Source organism: Episyrphus balteatus, chromosome 3 (assembly GCF_945859705.1).
Source record: "Episyrphus balteatus chromosome 3, idEpiBalt1.1, whole genome shotgun sequence".
NCBI classification, from domain to species: domain Eukaryota; kingdom Metazoa; phylum Arthropoda; class Insecta; order Diptera; family Syrphidae; genus Episyrphus; species Episyrphus balteatus.
This window is the reverse complement of record NC_079136.1, coordinates 66528315-66551314: the sequence shown is the minus strand read 5'-3', so window position 1 is coordinate 66551314 and position 23000 is coordinate 66528315. Positions and strand designations below refer to the sequence as shown.

Genomic DNA, 23000 nt, shown 5'->3' with positions numbered 1-23000 from the left:
TAGTTATCGGAGTCTTTTACACAAACTTTCCACTTGTTGTTATTAAGCGAGATAACTTTAAAATTCGGCGGCGGTAACGCCTTTAAAATAGTTTGTAATTTATTGAACTCCGCAACCCCGACAACATTAATCGGTGGCGGTGGCCTTATTTTAACAGGTTTTTCTTTGTTATTTTTATCGTTTTCTTTATTTACTTCTACATTCGCTTCTTCCGTTTCGGAAGAGGATGCACCCTCTGGTGGGGACGATGCTTTACGTTTTTTGGTACGTCTTTTTGAGGATCTTTTCGTTTCACGTTCTAGTTCTTCTTCGTCTGTTTTATATTCAACAATATCCACTTGCTGTGGAGTTTCTTTTGATTCTATTTCTGTTTTAGTTTTTTTCAACATAACATTTTCTTTGCGAAGAATATCGATTTCTTGCTGTGCTTTCTTTAAGGCCTCATTTTCATTTCTTAGAAATTTTATTTCTTCTTTCAACTCTTGATAGAGTTGCAATGTTTCGTCGAGCCTTTGACGAAGATCTTTATTGTCTTTTACAAGACTTTCTACTTTCTCTGAGTCTTCTTTTGCACGCTCTGTCGTTTTGGGCGGACTCTTTTGCCCGGATACACTCGATGTTGGTGGTGGTGATCGAGTTATCATGGGTTTTCTTGAAAACGGATTTATCAAGTGTTCGAATTGGAATAATTGGCTCTCCCCAGAATCCTTAGAGCCGACCTCCGAAGAGGGTGGATTTTCCAGAAAATCTGAATTGCCACCTGGGGTATTATATCTTTCTGTTTTATTCATTCCATATTTTGTATACGTCATTCTCAGTATACGGAGGGTGGATTTTAGTCGCCTCTTACGACAGGCATGCCTACCTCGGGTATATTCTTTCTTTTCCCCTACCCGAAGGGGGTTAATATAATGAATAAAAATGACGTTTAATTTTGAATATTTTTGAATCTGACATTATTTTCGTTATTCTGTAGAATAGCTCACTGAGTGATTGCAAAATTTAAAATTGTTATCTGATTGTTTATGGGCCTAATATCTATCTTTATTCGTCAGACAGTTAACTGACTGTTTATAAGAAGATTGAAAAATCGGGTCTTAATAGCAAAAAAGCACCCTAATTTTCAATCGAAAATTCACGTGTCAAAATATCAGTTTTTTTCAAAAAGTTGGCAAGCCTTTTGTTTGTTGAAATCTCTACTTTCTGATGGTGTAAAAAAAAACTTACATAACTAATAGTAATGCCATCAAAAAATGCAAAAAATGAAAAAAACTTGAATTCTACCCAAGTAGATACCTATACAAGGTTTTTGTTGCCGAGACTAAACTATACTTTGCCAAGGGTTTTCGTTGTGCTGAACTCGAATCAAAAGTCAGAAATATTTTATTACGTACTGACTAATTTATCTTAACATGAAGTAAGGGTGTTTGGCTTAATATATCGTTAGGGAGATACCAATGTAATATCTGTATCAAAAATATAATTCACCAAACAACTGAAGATATCTCGGACAATAAAAAAGATATCGGAAAGATTTAAAAGATTTATGTTTAAAAAAATTTCCCCAGTTAAGAGTATAACCTCAAAAGTAGTCATTATTCTTAAGGTAATATTTCAAAAATGGTAAGTAATAAAATATTTCTGACTTCGGATTGACGATATAATTTGTCCAATATCTTTTTCTAAAAAAAGCTATTTAGGAAGAAAAATATACTGCATCTAGTAAGAACTTTTTTAATTAAAATTCAATTATTTCAAAGCCAAAAAAGGAAGAACTTATTACAAGTAATTTTTTCAAAAAAAAAGAAGAAAACATTAAGGGCAATTATTTTTTGTAGTTTTCTTAAACAACAAATCTTGATTTAACTCATTAGTAAGACTTTTGTATGTTATTTAACAAACTGAAACATCAACATAGCGAAACGAATTACAATATATTGTTTGATGTTATCAGTACATCTCGAATTAATCATAGAACTCATTATTTTAAATGAAAAAAGAACGGAAAAAACCTAAACCATTAAAATCAAAGATTATTATTGTTACATTTAAAACATCTTATTGAATAGATAAAAAAAGATTACACTCAACGTTGAAAATTACAGGGGTTCTTACACAAAAAGTAAAAAAACATTCATCTTGAAAAAATAAATTGTAAATTTTAATGAACCTTCGATGGGGTTTTTAGGTCATAATTGTAGTTTAACTTTTTTATGAAAATTAAAAAGAAAAGAAAAAAACACTAAAGGTACCCTATACTTCATTAGTGATGCCTTTCTTTTCATTCAATGACCTACAACTAATCATTCGAATTTTCCACTTCATCTACATGCAATGAAGTCAGTCTATTGGAGTGTAAGAAATTGAATTATTTATTAAAAAAGGCCCCATAAAGAGTTATCTCTGTTTTTTTTTTTTTTTTTTTTAAGAAAATTAGCCGTTCATGAGGAGGTAATTGTCAAATATGATTAACCATCAATTTGAAAAGATCACGAGCGAAATGATCTACAAAAAGAGAAGAAAATAAAATAAGAAGTCATGTTCATCACAAATGGCATGGTTTAGTACTTAAGTCAAGTTTTTTAGAACACAGAATAATTATTACTAATAATAAGTTTTTTTTTTTGTCATACAGACAAACAGGATTTAAAAACAGAAAAAAAAAAAAAATGGATAACGACCCACACCCTGAACGAGTTGTCAATTATGGTACTTATACCTACTTGTTCATTGCCCACTCTCTTCTTACGATTTACTTTAATGCTTAATCCAAATAAAATTCAAATTCAAATCTATAACCAGTTCATTGACACATTCCAACAAGACTCGTTATAGTTGTAAAAGACATCAAAGCTATTGTTTCACATAAATAAATCCAAACTAAAAAAAGTTATCGCCAATGCATGACATCATGACGTAAGCGTTATTGATATATTTATGAAGATACTCAAGCCAAAAATATATGTGACTTTAAATATAGGCCAAGAAGTTGTGTTGTAAGCGGGAAAATAAATTTTAAATATATGTATATTTAAATGAAAAAGGATGATTTTGTTCTGAATGTCAAACAAATACAATCCAAGAAACAGTGTTTTTGAAGTTAGTAATGACGTTAGCTTTATAGGCCACAACAAATATTTTGGTGTTGGGAGTTCTACACAAACTTCTTGAAAACGACTATAGCCCAGTAACAACATTAAAAACTCAACGATTTTGACTTCCATTCAACTTGACTAGTAAGGTGCTCCTTAAAATCCTTAATTCAGTTCTATGTGATCAAATAAAATTGTGTCCTAAACTTTGTTCGATTCCGTTAATTTTTAGGCGGGTTGAACATTTAAGTTTTGAAAAATTGATGCGGCACTCCCTTATTCTGATTTATTTTCACTAAAACATAATTGAGTATCACAAATGTCCCAAGAAACCTTTTGGCATCCCTTAAAGTTTTCGAAATTGAGTGCAATTTTAAACAAAACCTATTTCAGTATTCCAGGAGATGCCTCAATAATTTTTCGAAGCTCTAATTTTTAGGTCTTTAGCAACCTCTAAAAGTTGGCGGAATCTAATAAATTTTGCACTTAATTTATTTTGGTTGATAGAAAAGAATTAAGGGGTGTTAAAATTTTCGAAATTTTAACACCCACCTTGCTGTCTCTAATTAATAAAAAAGCTTTTAAAAATCACTTCTTTGCTGAAAGTCACAAGCAGTTTGCTGCTAATTTCAGGAAGAAAAAGTTTGACCCAACTTGTTTTTAGACAAATTGGAACATTGGAAGAGGAAACTCAATCCAACTATTTTCTTCTGGCGATAGAACTCCGAAATCGTTTTGAAGTTGATAGTGTAGTCTAGTTATATTCACTTTATATCATTTTAAAAAGAGATTTGCTCCCCACTTTTTGGACTCAACAATTCTTTGGTGAAATCTCAGATGTGAAATTTAATGTACCTATATTATGTGAAAGGTAACCAAACGCACATTACGAGTGTTAAAAATTGCACTTTGGATACATAAAGTCATATTTCCACTAAAGTTGCATAACGAACTGCATTATTTTACTTGAAATATTTAAAGAAAGAAGTAAGTCAAATTGGTATTTTTCAGACATTAAAGCAGTTGTTTCTACACTGGAGGAAAAAAATGCAACAAAAAAGCAACAATTAAGAAAAACCTTAAATTTACCACGTTTTACTTTGATTTTAATATAAACATCTTCAACGCAAAATCATTTAAACAAAATAGTTAAATTAAAATTGTTTTTGTTGATTTGATAAGCTGTTTGTTTCCTCATAGTGTACTTTGGCTAGCACCAAAGTTTCAAAATTAAGTTTAGACATTTTTGGGCCTACCTGTATGCTATAGAATTTTTTTAACGATTCAAAGCCCCTGCAGAGGTTAATTAAAAAAATCAACTTTTCTCATAGGTACACTTTGTTATTATGGTACGGAAAAAGATGAATTTGATTTGCAAAACGGTTATTTTCATTTTAAAACATAAATTTAATTCACAAAATGAATTTAATATAATGTGAAAAACATGTAAAATTAAAGTATATACATTCAATAAAAAAAATGTCTTACTTTGGCCTCTAGATTGTAAAGTAAAGGTGTTTTCTTTTTAATAAATCGTTTTGAAGTTTCTTAAAATCACAGGGATTTCAAAATCGATACATTTACAATTAAAAGTTCCAATACATATTTATTGGATGAACTTTAAGGATAAAGCTCCGGACTTCAAATTAATAAAATAAAATTAACCAAGTATGTTAAACTGTTTGAAGAACGTTTTCACTAGAGATCCAAAACGTCTCACTCTACTCCTATATGCCAAACAACCAGTAAAACTAAATTTCCTGGACTATAAAACATTGCAATAACTGACATACTAGGAAGGCAAAGTCTTACCAATAACAACAACCACATTTACACACACAAATCCTATATAGGTAAAAAAATAATATAAGAAACAAACAAAACTAAACAAAAATTTTCAGTCTTTTCGCGGTGCGTCATAATCCAAAAGGAACTGGTTTTATTTTTTCGATTTTCGCATTCATTCAAACTGAGTAAAAAAAAAATAACAACAACTTAGACTACGACAACCGATGGCGGCGGCGACGACGATGGACGGCCATAAAATGCATGGGCGATTCAAAATCGCAACAAAAAAAAAAAAAAATAAACTCGTTCGTGTTCTGCAGAACGACCACAAGAAAACGAACGAATTTTCAAATCTCTTGGAATTTTTTTATGGTCTAAGCTTAAAGATAAGAAAAAATTGCAAAGAAACAAAAAAAAAATAGTACAAAAAAAAAAAAACAAGTTGTCTTACTCAAGGACCTCGATCTATGGCGGCGACTTTTAGCGCTCTAACAAAGGCATTCACCATTCCAGAAGGTCATAGATTCTATAATATAGAAAGTATGGTTTTAATTCTAAAACAATATCAGCTGCATGCAATAAAATTGGTTTTTCGGTTTAAAAGCTGTTTGCAATTCCAAAGAAAATAGATAAAAAGGAATTATAACGCCCAACATTCCTGAGTGGAGGAAAAATTTTAATTTATTTTTTGAAATTTTTCAATGCATTTGGAAATAACGATCAAATTGAACATTTATATGCTCTCCTCACAACTCTCCGATAGGCTGTGGCAGACATTAAAAATAACAAAAATATTTTGATTGCTTTAAAGGTAATAACCGCATGATAAGCACAAACTCATGGAAGAAAGGCGGCTTCCTGAAGTTACTTTGACCCCAGAGATTGAAACAATGTATGAAGAAAACACACTTTGAATGGGCATATCTTTACACATTCTGTTCGTGGGGTCAATTACAATTTTTAAACGAATGTGAAGTAATGGAAAAAAAAGTGTGTATGGAGACCTCTCTGCTTTAAGTGAACTTTGTTTAGGGTCAAATATGGCAATCAAATAAATTATTATTGTTCAGCTTGGATTGTCTAACTAACGAACAAAGTTCTCATCGTCATTATCATCAGCAGCAGCACCCAAGACAACAACAAACACACACATCAGTTAACCGCTAGAGTGTTAAATAGATGAGTATGCCTTGTTAAACTTGTATATCTCACATTAAACACACCATCTTATTTGAATTAAGCCAACAGTCTTTATGTACCTTCTATAAGACTCTATAAGATATATTTTTTAAAATTACATTCCCATATATCGGTATACTCTCATACAAAAGATGGAAAAAACACTATTAAAAGGTTCGCTGCTCAGCTCTTTTGTTTATGGTATAAGGTATAACAAAAATTCAGTTTGGGGTCTTTTGTGGGCAAATAAAACACGCATCCGTGGGCTAGTAGGTTACTATGATCATGCTCGTCTAGGCAGGGTGTTAGATTGAAGTTGTCGGCACCATTGCACTTTTAGCTATACACTCTGTACATTATAAAATGTGTGTTGTCTAACGCCATCGTGTGGGCGAATTGTTAAAAAAAAAGAGACTACTATTCACAATTCGCATTGTAAACATCAAATTGTGCACGGAAGTGTATTTGTCAATATTCGTTAACAAATTCATTGCAAACAAAGACTAGGAAATGCTATTCAAAAAAAATAATATAAAAACTTTAAGTGGGAAAGTGTAGTTACTCTGAATAGTTGATGATATTAGAGAAAGTTGCATTTGTTTGGGTCTTTGGTTATTTGCACGCTTGAGAGCTGCAAAAAAAAAATGTGTTATGTCACCACAACTATGGGCACTCTACAAAACTTGTTATGCAGCGGGTCTTAAGTGATAGATTAAGGAGTAGGTATAGTTGAGATTTCAATAGAAAGGAAAACAATAAAAGCATGTTTTTTATTTATGTTTAAAAGGTATGAAAGACGTTTAAGATGTTTTAATTATGCTATTTAATGCACAAAAAAAAAAAAACAAATGCAACAGCAGTTGCATAGAATTAACATTGTTTTGTGATGTGAAAATAGTATTTGAAATTTAAGTAATGTGCCTTTGATTTTTATACTATCAAACATTGAAAACTTATCATTAAATTGTTTTGAGAAAATTTAAATTTTGTTAAATGAATTATTTATTTGTTTTATTATTCAACATTGCAGGCTATAAATCCAATGGAAATGATTTTGCAAGAGTTTACGGCCAGAAGGAAGACAAATTGTAGAAAATATTGTAAGCTAGAAAAATAGTGATTTGGTTAGGTTTATACAACAAATCATTAACCAAGTACCTATATCTTCAAATAAGATGATCGTATGCCTTGCACTTCATAAGAACCAATTAAACATGTGATCCATTTTGCAATTTTTAAATTTAAAATTGACTTGTACCTGTGTGTTTTTTTTTTGGCAGACAGGTCAACACATTTAAACAAAATACGAAAGGAAAAGAAACGAAAAATTAGGAATTTTGAGATCCAAATTATTGCAAAAAACTCAACTTGGTTTTATTAGTTCGATATAGCTATCATTAATCGGTTCATAAACGGAAAGAGCACAAAAAAGGGTATTCTTCAATTTACCGCCCATAAAAATAGGTTACCAAAGATTAATCTGTATAGTGTCAACTTAAAAAAACGCTTGCAGCACCTTTTGTACGTTAGATGATTAAAAATTTGACACTTTAAAAATTTTTGATTTAAATATGTAAACTTTTTTAAAGTTTTCAAAAAATACAGTTTTGGAATTTTTAAAAAAATTTGATTTTTTATGCAAAGTCAATGTTTTAGAAACTTATGATGAATTTTATGGAATTTAACTTTTAAATATTCATTTCAATTAATGAAAATTAATGACAATTTAAACAAGTTAGCGCCCTTCTATGCCAACTTCATTAAAATATAACAATTTATTGTGTACCTATACCTTATTAATAACTAACGATAAGGAAATTGTAAATAAAATTATAACTGTTTAATAAAAAATCCAAATTTTGGTGCCAACAAAATTCAAATAGAAACCTGCAACCGATATCCCATTTTGAAAGGATAAAATCAACCGTTTTGAACAAAAAATATTAATTTAAACTCATGCTCAAAATTAACGCACACTTTTTTCTTCTTAAGTTATACCCCTGTATTTTATTTAAAATGGCTTTAAAATTCTTTGGTGCATTTTTTTGTGATTGCATATTGCTTAGCAAGTTGAAAATATGCTAAACTGCTACAGTATTACCAACCAAAAAAAAAGATAAACCAATTTTAGCAGTTTAAGGTCAGAAAACTGATATTAAAATAATTTCAGTTTTTTAAGAAAACAAATTTTAAAGAATGCAAGACAGTTCTTTCCAATAATTTTATTCAATACTTGGTATTGTCTCCTCTAGCGCATATGACAACTTGGAGTCATCTGTTCATTCCACGAATTAACTTTTTAAGGTTTTGATGTAACTTTTCCTTCACTGCAGTTTTCAGTTCATCAAGACTGCTTGGAGGTACATCTCGGTCGCGAATACATCCTTCAACATTTCCTAGACTTGTTCTATTGAATTTAAGTCCGAATTTCTGTGTGGTCAATCCAAAGCTGGCATATTAAAATCTTGAAGATATTCTCAAACCACTCTAGCATGCATTATTGTGCATCAGACTAAACTGTGGACCAAATCTAGTGGTGATTGGAACCGCATGCTGTTCGAGGACATCAGTCAAGTACCTTTTGGTACTTAACGAAGGTCTAGCAGAGCTCACTTACTCCGTACGTGTTGTAAACCAGGTTTTACTGTATGAAAATGTATGACTCTTCTCTAAAAGGTTCGCGGGATGACAGACACTTCAGCAAATCTCTCCCAAAATCTTCCCCACAAACATTATATTCGATACCTTAAATTAAAGATCACTCCTGTCTCACTTGAGAAAATATCCATGGTACTGTGACATAAAGTTATAATAGGACTTTTCTGTGAAAAAAATTGAATGTGCGATAAATTTGAGCAGGAGTGTATTTAAAAAAAAAAAACAAGAACTTTTATTTATTAATAAGTTAATTGTTTAGTTCTTTTAAATGAATTTCCTATTTCGGAGAAAACAATGAAATACTAAGAACAAAAAGTTTTTTTTTTTGTTTTTAACCAAATTATTTAATTTTTACCGACTTCCAAAAAGGAGGAGGTCGAGGTATTCAATTCGTCTGTATTTTTTTTTCTTTTGTGTTTGTTCCCTCATAACATTGGAATAAGTCAACTAATTTTGATAATTCTTTTTGTATTGAAAAGCCTGCAGTGTGGCCCCATTTCAATTTCGTCCAGTTATGGCTATAGAAACTATGAGAAAAACCATAAATCCTAGTTTTAGTTAATGGAAGTCGATTTTGTTTTTTTTGATAAAAATTATTATTTAACACAATAACATTGGCAAATATTTAAAATCTAAGAATGATGGCAAACCAACAAAACCGATCTTTCTTGGGCCTCTTTTCCTTAGTAAAATAATAATTTATTTTTAATCAATTAAGATTATTAGGTATTATTAATTTCTTTAATTATTATTTGTTCAATGTTACCTTCTGTTTTTTTTTGTATAGACGCTAGTACATACGACCCAGTAGTGTGTTTTTTTTTAAATTGTATAAATACATTATATTTGGTTACCCGTAAAACCTACTCTAGATTTTTGCCTGAGCTTGATGGTGCGGTTAAGCACCAAGGTTTTCAGGTTTTTTTTTGTTGTTGTTGTTGTTCACACAATATAAGCTTAACGCGGAATAGGTAATTTATTCAAGCAGCCATATGTTTAAGTGTTACGTCATTAGTGCAAACTCATGTAGGCTTATAGCTATATAAGTTTAGAGATTTTTATATTGATTAATGATTATTATTTTTTTTACTATTCACATTTGGTTTGTTTTGTGTTTATTTTATTTCGATCTAAAATTAGCAAAACTTATTCATGCATGAAAAATCGTAGAGCAAAAAAAAAGTTAATTCAAATTGCAGAAGTTGGGAGCACACGATAAAGTTGGTAAAAGGATTTCCGTGATTGTTTTATATCGTAACTTTTTTTTAGTAAATGCCTAAAGGTAAAATATATGAGTTTATAATGATTTTTTTTGTAAGACTTTTCCTATTGGGTCATTAAAAAAAAATTCGTAAGCAAATTATGAACTTAATGATAAAAACTAATCTTTCAAAAAAATAGAGATTTCTGAATAACGAAAGCATCGAAACACCAACTACTACCTACTCGTACCAATTTAGTATTCCTTATTCAAACTACAAATCAAAAAATGCAAAATAACCGCAAGATCGTGCTGGTGCGTTTTGAATTAAGACCTAAACCCAATTTTGGGAGAAATTGCGCTAAGTCAATCAAATGTACTTATATGCTTTGGCTTTGCTTATACTCTCCCCGAGAATTATCTTAATATTCCAGACACCTGCACCAAGTCAATTGGGTTAGAGGATAGTATAAGAAAGTTATTTAGAATGCAATTGTTTTATTTTTTTTTTTCTTAGTTTCAAGAATTCTTTGTTTGCATAATTTAGTTCAACAAATGAAAGTCTATTTGAGATCGTGCGGTTCTGAATTTAGTAAATTTGTATTATTTCCACGAATTCCATCAAAAGTGGGAACGCACTGCGCAGACATGAATAAATTTATTGAATCAAAAAAGATGTTGCTTTATTTTCTGGTAAATAAGGAAATTTCAATTAATTATTAATTAATCAATAGGGTGTTTTTTTTGGCAGCTAACTAATACATCTGCCACTTTTTGATAATTTTTCAATGTCAAATATATCTTTTTGCAAACATTGTAAACAAAATTCTTACATAACTTTGATATTGAATAAATCTTAATTTGGCATAAATACATCAACATTGCCATTTTTGTGACGTCTTAATTACTTCTTTGACATTCAATTTGCTTTTGGGGTTTGGCTAACACATTTGGACTTCCATCTATCGACATGGTTAATTGGAATTTTATGTAAATTAAAAAAAAAATATGTAACCTACAAGTCTTCGAGTGGTGTTTCATTCAGTTGTTTTTTTTTTTGGAACCATGAACATTAGTAATACTACAAATACCAAAATATATATAATTATAATGTGATGTTTACACTTGTGTTGTGCTCTGAATTTTTAATGTTTGATAAAGAAAAAAAAAAAAATCAGTAAACGATTAGTCGATGAAGAATCCAAAAATAGAGGTTTGGCTTTTTTTTTTTGTTTGGAAAAAGAACACAACCGCATTTTATAGCAGATGGTTGACTTAAATGTGTTTTGAAATTCCCAACTTGAGAAGTTTACTGTTAAAGAATAAAGTGTGCCGAACTGTGTGGTGTTTGAGTTTTTTGAATTTTAATTTTGTTTTTTTTTTTTGTGTTACGCGTCTTTGTGCTGATTTTTGCCTTTAGGGTGCAGCAGTTAAGAACATTTTAAGAATTTATTGAAAAGATATAACGGATTTTATATAGGATTTTAGTGATTCGACAAAAAAATACATAAACTTTGGTAAAATTTAGTCTCTTCTTTTGTTTTAGTTTTTGTTAGGTTTTTTAAGTTTATTTATGTATGGTTTTCTGTTGAAAGAATTACATGTCTTTAATGTTTTTTGTTGTTAATTCGGTTTAATTCAAAATGATAATGCCCCACATGTGGTTTGAAAGGGTATCTATCCTTTTAAAAAAAAAAAACATCTGACAGATGACTAGGAACAGTCCAGCTAAAAAAAAAAATCAAGCTATAAAAAGTTTTAATCATATAGGTAGCTATGTTTGCAAAAAAAATCAGAAAACGGATTTTGTTTGATCTCAATAACAAAAGCATATTCTTTGTATTTAAAAAATTTCATTGAATTCATTTTTCAAAGATAAAAAATATTAAACTTTATAATTTTAAAGTTTTTTAGCTACCCTTTTATGAAGAATTTTCTCAAAAACAAGATTTTTAAAAGTATGGTCAAGAGAGGTTTAATAATTTCGTACTTTTATAAACAAGTTGTATTTTTCAAAACCACATTTGAAATATTTATTGTTACTAAGGGCCAATTTTTCAACAGTCAGTTAAACAGTCAGTTAGTACTTATTCCCCTGATAGAGAAAAAATCATTTTTTCAACAGGCAGATATAGCTTATTCCTATGAATAAAACTATCTGCTTCTTTCAGAGACGAATAAAAATTATTCTAAGGAATAATTTCAATAAAAATACTGTGTCAATTGTCAAAGCTGCTATGAAATAATTTTGACAAAAAATACAGAGGAACACAAGAAAACAAAAACAATTATAAATAAAAATGACGTTTAGTTTTGTATATTTTTGAATTTGACAATTTTTTTTTTTGTTATTCTGTAGAATTAATTATTCTTGATTGAAAAATTCAATATTGTTATCCGATTGTTTATGAGTCTAATAAATTTATTCGTCGAACAGTTAACTGACTGTTTATTAGAAGATTGAAAAATCGACTCTAAAGCTAAAGAAGTCAAATTGTTAAGATAGTTGTTGTTGACTTTGGATTTCTTAACATGAATGCGCTAGAGCTAGAACAAATAAAATATACTGTACCATAAAAAGGATTTTTGTTCCACATTATTTGTCATATGGAGAGGTGTAGGCGGTCTTAATACATGTTTTATGAGTTTGTTAATCAATAAAATAATATTTTGAATACAATTAACCTTTTAAGTCTTTTCAAGTCTACTCCAAATTATATTTTTGGAGGTTTTATTTTCGAAATTTTCAAGAGACAGCAAAGAAAAAACAGACAGAACCCAAACTGAAATGAAATATATTTATATATACATAGGTTCAAAAGTCTGGCAGGTTTGCCTTGGTGCCGAACGCGAATATGGGGTATTAAAAAACGCTATTATCTACAATCTCTTTGGCAAACTTAACTGTTTTAAAGACCTGACTCTTATCTTGAAGGTCTAATTAATATAACTCAAGAATAAGGGCCAAATTCAGAGTCGTCATTCAAGTAAAATTTTTTCTCAGGCACAAGTCTGAGATGAGTTTTCTGAGTGTTTGCTCACGTATTTACTTCAAAATTTTCTCAGTTAGTATCCATAAGCTACAATCAATGAAATCCTAAGGCTTTCTTAAAGTAACGAGTAGCTTAAGTTGACCAAACGCAAGAGCAAATGTTTCACTTGAGTAAAAAAATTTTATACTTGAGTGACGACTCTGAATTCCGCCAAGTCTTTTAAACTAATATCTTTAACGCTTTTTGGGAAATTTCTAATATTAAGTGGCCCAATATCTTAAAATGAGGGTTACATAATATACTAACAATCCTATTAATTTGATCCTTTTATCACAAACTGCACAATTATTTTTCATACTTTTACTTTTGCACCTCACTCCTTCAAAACATTAATTTGTATGAAAATTTAATAAAAAATAAAAGCAAGCAATTTAAGTTTTGCATGAAAATTCAATATTCCATGGTAAATGTAATTCATTTTTTGATTATTTTTGATTCTAATACGATTCATAAAATATATATGCGGTTCAAAAAAATGCAAAAATTTTCCATGATGTGCAATGGTACCATTTCAAAAGTGTTCTTTCTCATTTAAAAAAAAAAACACCCTTTAACCCGAAATATTTTGATGAGCATATTTTATTATTTTTTTATATGGTATAGTAAACGTGCGTGCAGCCTACCACTTATTTTCAAGGAGTACTTGGTTTTATTTTGGCTCTTGTTCTTTAAGTAAATGACTATTTATAAAAAGTGCAATAACTTTTTACATGACGGCCCAGGCATATTGCTATTAGTTTTATTCGATCGGGCGTTAAAATTACCTCGAAATCATCTATTATATTAAGAAAAAGGTTTCATTAGCTATACTATGATATGCAACAATGCGGGTGCAACACCGAAAAGCTCTTGTATCTACCCTCCTGGATGGAATACAAAGTGGCCCAATATCTCAAAATAACTCTTATATTGGGTACTACCAATGATATAAATTTCATTCTTTTATCACAAAGTGCACAATGGAGCTCTTTTTTAATGCTTAGCCGCCTTACTAAGAGTAGGCATAACAGGACAGAACAGAACAGTTTTATGAGAAATGTTGGAACAAAAAACATCAACAAAAACATTTGAGATTTTTCACAAACCCTTTTTTAGCTGTTTTGACTCAAAAGCAAGAGCAGGAAATCCTGTTCTGAATTGTTCCAGTAAAAGTCATTAAATACCAATAAAGACTTTTCAGAACAGGGATTTTTTCTGTAACCATTAAAAACTTGTCCTACAATTCCGAAAAATTCAGAACAGACTTATCAAACAGAACCATTGACTTCAGTGAATTTAGTAACAACTCACACAAAAGAATGACAGATGACAGATCTCAAAACTGAACTCGATTTTCAAAGAATTTTTAAGGGATCGGGTCAAAATTCTGGCTTCAAAATTCTGCTTTTCAAAATTCTGCTTTTTCAGCGAAAATTCTGTTTTTCAAAATTCTGCTTTTTTTCTATTCTGTTTTTCAAAATTCTGCTTTTTAAAATTCTGCTTTTCAAAATTCTGCCAGCATTATATTTGAACAAAAAAATTCTGCTAATTCTGTTTTTTATTTATAGCATATGCGCTGGCTAAAGAAAAATACATCTCATTAATGTAATGCAACATTGGTACTCTCCTAAATTTTTTTATTTAAGTGTCGCAAATATTTTTTGAAATGCATATACTGACTTTCTTTCAAATAAAATATGTATACTAATTGGAACCGATGTTGTATATTCCTTTTCTTATTCAAATTTTTGAATATTCATCTTTACCTATTTGATAATTTAATAAATTTTTAGTTATTTTCGGAAATGTTTAATATTAAAAACCTTTTCTTAATATTTTCAAATTTATTCATTTATAAAACAAAAATTAATTCGCATTTAAAAAATGACAAATTATGTAGGTAAGTAATCTAATAAGCAGATAATTTTTCAAAAAGATTATTTTACAGAATTCTGCAAAAAATTAAAAAAGGGTTTGGAAAATGTTTAAAAGCGCGCGCTTTTTAACATTTTCCAAACCCTTTTTTAATTTTTTGCAGGATTTTGAAAAGCAGAATTATGAAAAGCAGAATTTTGAAAAACAGAATTTTGAAAAACAGAATTTTGAAAGAATTTTGTAAAGCAGAATTTTGACCCCGGCAGAATTTTGACCCCAACCCAATTTTTAAGCTTTATTTCTGAAATATTTTTTACAAACTATTGTGGGAAAATGGAAAAACACTCAATTGTTAAAAGAGGAGACCAAATTGACAAGATACTATACAATTGTTCACTTTGTTACCAACAGTTAACAAAACAAATATTAGTTAATCTTAATTTTCCTTATCATTTCTGTTCATTGCACTGGCCTATTATATATATCTATTAAACTTTTGTATTTGATTTATTTTTACGAACCCAAAAATCGTTTTTTTTCTTTTGGCTTAACTTAATTGTTTTGCACAAATGATAAACATATTTTTATTTTGGCAAAAGCTTGATCTTTCTGCCTGAACATGAGAAACCCATGTTAATTCCTGCAACAACTGGAGAATGTTGCGGATTTCTGTTATAAATGACCGAAACAACTAAAACACAGTTGAGGCTTAGCAAACATTTCCAAGAAAATAAATATAATAAATTATTACTTGCTTGAAATTTAAACATAAAAGCTATAAAATATTTTTTATTTATTTTTGGGCTCATCATTGTAAAATTCACCTGGGCATTGTCACTACTGTTTCTCGCTTTTTATATGAAAAAAAAAAAAAAAATTGGTCAGTAGAGCTCCAATGGAGTCATAGTTTCAAGTTTCCACAAAAAGCTGAGTGCCATGAGACGTTAATTGCGGTTTCATTTTCTACCTCAATTCTCTCGCATTCGTTTAGTAGATTTTTTTTTTGATTAAATAATAATAATTTTATCTTTTTTTTTTACAACAACAAAAAACTAGTGGCTATAAAAAAATATTAAAACGACCGGCACGTTTAACAAAGATATAAAAAAAAAAAAAATAGATACAAAAGATACATCTGCAGATACAAATTGAATTCCACGCAAAATGCAATGACTCTCTGTGTGTCTGATGACTGATTGTTTCTTTGATGCTTTTGAAAAATTATCTTTATCTAGAAAGTGGTTCTAGAAAATTTGTCATGGCTTATTCAAAGATATTTTATTCTTAGAAAGTTTTTTTTTGTTTTTTTTTTTCAAGTCGGTTTTGTAGTAATTAAAACAAGAAAAAAGAACCAGATGTTAATTAAATTACGTGAGAATTATATTTGCAACAAAGTTCTAATCTGATTTTGGTCTGCTACGGTGTGATGACGGGCAAAGTTGAAACCACTGATGGAACTTTTATGACATCATTGAGTATACCTAAACACTTTTGTATTTGGAAAAAAAGTAGAAGTTGTTTTTAAATAAAAGGAAACTTGATTTCTTTTTTGTGTATTTAATTGCATGGAGTATTTTTGATAGAAAAGGAAAAGTTATTTCAGATCCCACGTTTATTGACACCAGTTGGTATTTAAAAGTTAACAATGTTATGTATCTTGGTTGTACTTTAAAGTAAAAAGATATGCAATGAAATCAATGGGCCATTAAAACAGTATTTGAATACCTTTTCAAAGGGAAAATACAGTTCTGAATGTAATAACAATTAGTTTTAAAGTTTTACTCAAGAAAAACTATTTTTTTTTTTTGGGTAAGTTATAACGTACTTATTTGCTGGAAATTCGACAAAGTCTTATACATCTTAGTTTTTTTTAAAAAAAACATTGTTTGCCTTTGTAAGTTTAATATAATGGAATTAATAAGAAGCTTAATTTGTACTTGCATGAATAACAATAACATTATTGAAACTTATATACAGACGAATCCTTTTACTTCATATTGCCACAGTCGTGTTTTTAAGCTATTGCATAGATTTTATCGCGGGCTTTGAGCACGGGGACCGATTTCAAGAAAAAAAAGTTTTTTTTTATTTTCTTAATGAAAATTGATTGCATTCAAAAAATTCCAGCTTTTTTTCTAGATATTATACAAACATGATTGAGGTGGATATTGAAAGCTAAAATAATAAGCTTTCAGATAATATAAAATTTATTATAAGTTGTCATTTTTTTTTTCTTTGATATTATTTGTAACTTAAATTAATTTCAAAGAAAAAACTTGAATTAATCTCAAAGAAAAAAAAAAAATACTGCATAAAAAATACATCGATAAAAAATAAAGAAATACATAAGTATAATTGCATAAGTTGATAAAAGATGCAATGCAATTATAGCTTTACAGCGGCAGTCCTCGAGAGCCACAAAATTTTGTTTTATTGTAAAACTCAGTTTCCATGTACCCACTCATTTTTGAGTTAACAAAAAAAGAGTTCGAATGAGAAACAAACATCCCTTTATTCAATTAAATTCAATTTAGGAGAATTAAACCAAGTTAATTTTACTGTTGGGTAAAAATATAGTTTTTCTGATGAATGAAATTTTTGTCAACATCGCAAATAAATTTCTGTCCACAATTTTATACAGGGTGTCCCAAAAGTAATGGATCAAACGAAATATTATGTTGATAGAATAACTTTGAAAACAAGTTAAATAACGCATTAAAGTGAAAATGTCCAAAATTTGGGGGTTTGTTTTTTTGAGGTCAAGATCCATCTTAGATTTTTGTTAATGTTAATGAAATTTATTATCTTTCGCAAGCAAAAGGACATTATGAGTTGGCGAGCCCATCGCAATAAACAATTTTTAACTTTTAGGTAAATTAAAAAAAAGAAAGGGATGGTAAAATATTCAAATTAATAAATGTTGAAATATAATTCACATATATGTTATTTATTTAAATTATTTTACAAGTGAAAATTTAACAGGAAATGCATTAATTTAAGTTTTAAAAAAGAATCTGTGTCATCCAAGAAAATAGCTTAACTGAAGAGAATTGGTTTAAGCAGGCGTATTTTGAAAAAAATATAATTCATAAAATATGTTTTGTTGCTGCTAACAATAAAAAAAAAATAATAATATAAAATGTCAAAATCCGGAAAAGGCTTGGTATGAGAAGAGCAACTTATTTTTTAAATTCAAAACACACATCTATGCATCAGAATTGATATACATTAGCCGGAAACCAAACATGATCGCTTGACTAAAGCAATCTTTGCTTTGTCATACTTTTGGTTATGTTATTTTTTTGAAATGGTTTTTACGTAGTTGCCTAAATAAAATCATATCGCTTATCTTTATGTATCTCTATTTGAATAACGTTTAATCTTGTTGATTTTTTTGAGGACAGACACACCCGTTTTTAAAAACTACTAAGCTCATGTCATAACCTATTTTATTTTCATGTGAAATATGATGGATCATAAGGATAAATACCATTCTCTTAAGACTTGTTTTCTTCTTTTTTTAATCATAAACTATTTTATTTTCAAGAAGATCATCATGATCAGTTACAGCTGTCACTTTAAATAATAATTTTAGTTTGATGTTGATATATTTAGAACGAAAAATTAGTGATGAATCAGTGCTCTAAATATATTTCATAATCTTTTTTTTTCCTGTCAAGCAGTCAAAACAAATATTTTGACTTTATACATGTGAGTATGTAGATACTCTACATACATAAACAGATAATTTTTGTATTAAATTTTTACTAACAGGCTTTTTTAGAATTTAAACAGGCTAGCTTAATGCCATCTAAGCATTATCTTACTAAAAAAAAAAAAACAAGTTAAAAATATGTAAAATTGATATTGATATTTGAGGCGCAATATATTTTGTTTGTTTTTCATTGTTGAACAATAAAATAATTTATGTTTATTTTTAGTTCAAAACATGTACATACATCAATTTATGAATAAATAATACATATTCTAGAAATATAAATAATATACTCACGTTTGCGATAAATCCAAAGCAAAGTAGAAATAATCCAAATGACAGTCGCATTGTGACAATTGCGGGTTTGTGCATCAAGTCTTTTGTTTTAGTTTATAATTATTGATGTATTGTTTTCTTTATTTATAATTCACTGTTTAAATCCTATTTATTTCTAAATAAAGAGATAATGACGATTGAAATAAATGTTAAGAATGAATAATTTATTATAGTTTGTATGATTCACTTAAAATTCTCAAAAAAAAAAAAAAAAAAATTGAAACCAAATGTGCTAGGGATCTGAATACAAATTGTTTTCGTATGAATCATTTAGTTATGTCGTGATTCTTTATTGTTATGTACATACTAAGAAATTTATACATAAATAAAAAAAAAAATACAAGTGATAATTTTTATAATAAAATCTAATGTATATAAATATAAGATTGCAAGGAAATTATAATTTTTTTAACCATTTCTGAACTTCAATAAAGTTAAAAACACAAATTATTAGGTAAATAATTAATATTTAAGTTAAAGAGTGATATTTTTAAATTAATTAAAAAAAAGGTGCTTTTAAAAATCAAGGGGACAATACATATTATCGGCTGTTTTTGCTCAAAGTCTTCAAAATCACAAATTCTTTCCACTGAACTATGCCGATATTTATTTAAGCAATTGATTCTAAAAAATACATCAGTATCAAAAAAAATTAATGAATAATATTAATGAATCAGCTGAAGTACTAGCAAATGACAACGAACAAAAATATTTACAATGCAACCTTTTCCATTGACAATAAATTAAATATGAGAAATATCAATGAATCCATAGAAATAGAAGGACTTTGCGATATCATCTTTAAATGAGTACCCTATCGCGAACTGTCTATACATCATTCAGTCTCTCCGGCTCACCAATCAAAGTGAAATAGCTTGAAAAATTGCAAATTATCGAGGAAGAAGAGGCCCAGAAATTATAAAAATAGATCTGGAGAACTATTATTCAGTCCTAACATAGACAAGATGAAATTGCAGCGAGATTCAGTATATTATATAATGTCCATAAGCTGCGAGCCTAGTAACCCAAAAATTGGTCTTGAAACTTTGTAAATAAAACACAAAAAAAAATTAAATTTTTCTGAAGATTCGTTTTCATGAAAGCATGTTGAACTTTTATTAACTTGATTTGAAGATGAAAAAAAAAAATACAATGAAATTTGTCAGCAATTTAACAGCATTTTGGCTTAGAAAAGTTAAATAAAAATGTGACTCCTAAAAAATTACCTAATCTTTTTTAATCACATGAGTGATAACTGATAACCCTAGCTTAAAATAAACTTGTGAAGAAGAAAGAAATAAATTAAAAAAATATTAAAATAAGTTCGCTAGTCAGCTCTTTTGTTTAAGCGTTTTTTTTAAAACTATTTTCAAGTTTGAATCATATTAACGTAAATCGTAAAATATGGTTAAAATAAATAATAAGGGTTTTACCTACTCAATTTAAAACTAGATTTTAAAAATTTTGCTCTTGTCATTACATTAGTCATTGTATGGTGGAGGGAAAGAGGAGTTAATTTTTGAATTTTATATGTTCTAACACTTCTGCTGAGTTTTCAATAAATTAAATATGGAGATAAAAGCTTATATAGTTAATTTGTCGATGGTTGAACACAACTTTGTTTATGGTTTTTAAATCCAAAATTTAGGTTCCAGGAGAACATTTTATTTTTTTCGTTCTCAGGTTGTGTAGTGTAGATCATTTCTTTTCGATCAGAAGCAAGCAAACATTAAAAATTGGTTATTGCAGGTAGATATGCATGAGCTTCAGTTGATATGTTTTGATGGTTCTGAGGGTTTGAATATTTTTTGTGGAAGGTTATAGTGTTAGCCTCGTTCAAGTTACTTTGTTGTAACAGTTAATTAATGCGTACAACAACACCAGAAATGAATGGAAAACAATGCTTTGTGCTTCCATTCAGCCCTTTATTTTTCGGTATTTTGATAAAATTTAGGACAAAATGCAATGACTAACAAAAATATTTTTGTGAGTTTTGATCTATTTGAAATCCAAATGGAATTGATTTGACCTACAACAAAGATTTACAAAGTTCGACAAATACAAATACCATATATAAACAACGAGACGAGTTCTAGAATAAAAAAACAGGACAAATCAAGGAATTATGATGCGATAAGCTCACGAACTTGAACATAAATTGACCATTCATTTACATTATAGTGATTGGAACAGGATTTCTAAAATGCGTACTAAATTTATGATTTAGCAAGTGAATATCTTACTTGTTTGTGAATTTTTTTTATAATTTTCTAAAAGAAACTCTATCAATTAAATGAAACTAAGTTCTATCACATGCATTTACTTACACATTTAATGAATCAACAACAATCTTGAAAAAATCTCGTGACCTAGCCCCTTTTAAAACTTATAAGTTCAAAACAAAATAATTAACGACATTCTGGTGCTGCTTCTAACTTATTAACATTCCTAAAAAAACAATCTATTATAAAGAACGTCAAAGACACAGATGTTCGCTCGCATATATAAAAATTAAATTACAATAAACATTGTTGAATTCATGATTATCTGTCTCTCTGAAAATATGTAAACACTTCAAGTACTTCAAGTAGGTAGTAAATTGATGCTTCCACAAAAGTCATTGTATCCATTTTTTTTATTTCCAGGGTCATACACAATATACACGCAATTGTAGGTGTTATAAAAAATACTGATTATTTTTGCCAATTTTGAACAAGCCCATATAAAAAAAAAAAAACGACGAATAAAAAAATTCACATTTGCATTTGGAGATCTTGTGGGATTCTTGAAGAAAAATAAGAAAAAATATAACACAAAATCCAGAGCTTCATCTCTACACGTTTCCTACACACATTTTTTTCTTGCGCCTGTCATTGTTTCAAATTGTAAACCTTTTTTAGCAGCTAGCAAACCTAACAAGAGAGTTGAAAGAAAACTTCAATCCGAACTTGCAGATATCCAGATCCACCCACCGGTTTTCTTATTATAGCAAGAAACCAACTTTAAGTACCTATCTGTTGTCTTGCTTTTTTTTTTTGTTTTTTTTTTTTTTTTTAACTTTGTTATATTTTGTGACAAAACCAGTTAAAGTTTTTTTTATACAATAGGGAAATACATCAAAATCAAATTATCACTCATATATTGACGACGACTAAAAATACAAATGAACAAAAAAAAAAAAAAATAATTAAATAAATTATTCATTCTCAACCACACAACTTTATATAGGTTTTTCACAGAAAAAAATAATTCAATGTCGTCATGTAATATACATGAAATATTTAATCTTTTTTTTTTGGGTTGCAAAATAAAATATCTTTGTCTGTTTTTTACAAAGATTTAACACATTTTTTAATATCTTAGAACTTTTATCTAAATATTATTGATTTAAATATAATAGATTTAGCAAAGTTTTATTGCAAAATAATTGTGTAAAAAAAAGAGCGCACGCACCAATGTGACAGAATAAAAAATATAAATAAATAAAAAAGGTAAAAAAAAACAAGAAAATAAAAAAGATATCCAACGATCTTTTTTATCCGCGACTTTACGTTCTATTCAACGATCTCGTGGTAACTAAAAATCAGTTAACAATATCGAGTTAAGAGAACCACAATGCCAGTGGTAGTGGATTGTGTCCGGCATATGACAGTAGGAGCGGCAGCGCAACAGCGGCGTCTATCTTATGAATACCAAATATATCTATACCTGGTATTGTAGGTATAGTTTTGACTTACCTTTATTTGTGGTTGGAATTTTTTAGTGAGTCAGTCAGTCAGTTAAGTCTGTAAAGAGATTGTAACTATTCGAACTCTGTATACTCTTTAACAAGATAGTGGGACAAAATTGAATTAAAACATTATGTCTAACATAGGTTTAGATACAACTATAGATAGATAACCAAGTATCTTTTGTGTCTATAAGATATGTATGTTATTTTATATTTTGTCGTTGAAGTGAGTTAGGGCGACACAGGGGTGTAGGTAAAACTTTTTTGCGTTTTGATACTTGCATATGAATTGATATATTTGAAATATAAAAATTAAATATTTTATTTGTTTTTATGTTGAACTTTTTAATTGTTTATTTATTATTTATTTGTTTATATAATTTATTAAAACGCA

General features: G+C 28.7%; 1 protein-coding gene across 4 annotated transcripts in view; it reads right to left on the bottom strand.

Annotated features, from left to right (window-relative positions):
* The window catches only part of LOC129916923 (uncharacterized), a 59300-nt gene that overhangs the window by 24919 nt on the left and 11381 nt on the right, over positions 1–23000 (bottom strand). Inside the window, exons 1-2 of one of the 4 annotated variants that reach the window (XM_055997137.1) lie at positions 22330–22460; positions 18838–18991 (exon numbers count right to left, since the gene is read on the bottom strand). The exons of 1 other annotated variant lie outside the window; for it this stretch is intronic. In XM_055997137.1, the coding sequence (XP_055853112.1) occupies positions 18838–18912 (75 nt within the window). In that variant the 5' untranslated portion in view covers positions 18913–18991; positions 22330–22460. Of the gene's footprint in view, positions 1–18837; positions 18992–22329; positions 22461–23000 lie in introns of those variants that run through there. 2 more of the 4 variants (XM_055997135.1, XM_055997136.1) reach the window with 2 other exon arrangements.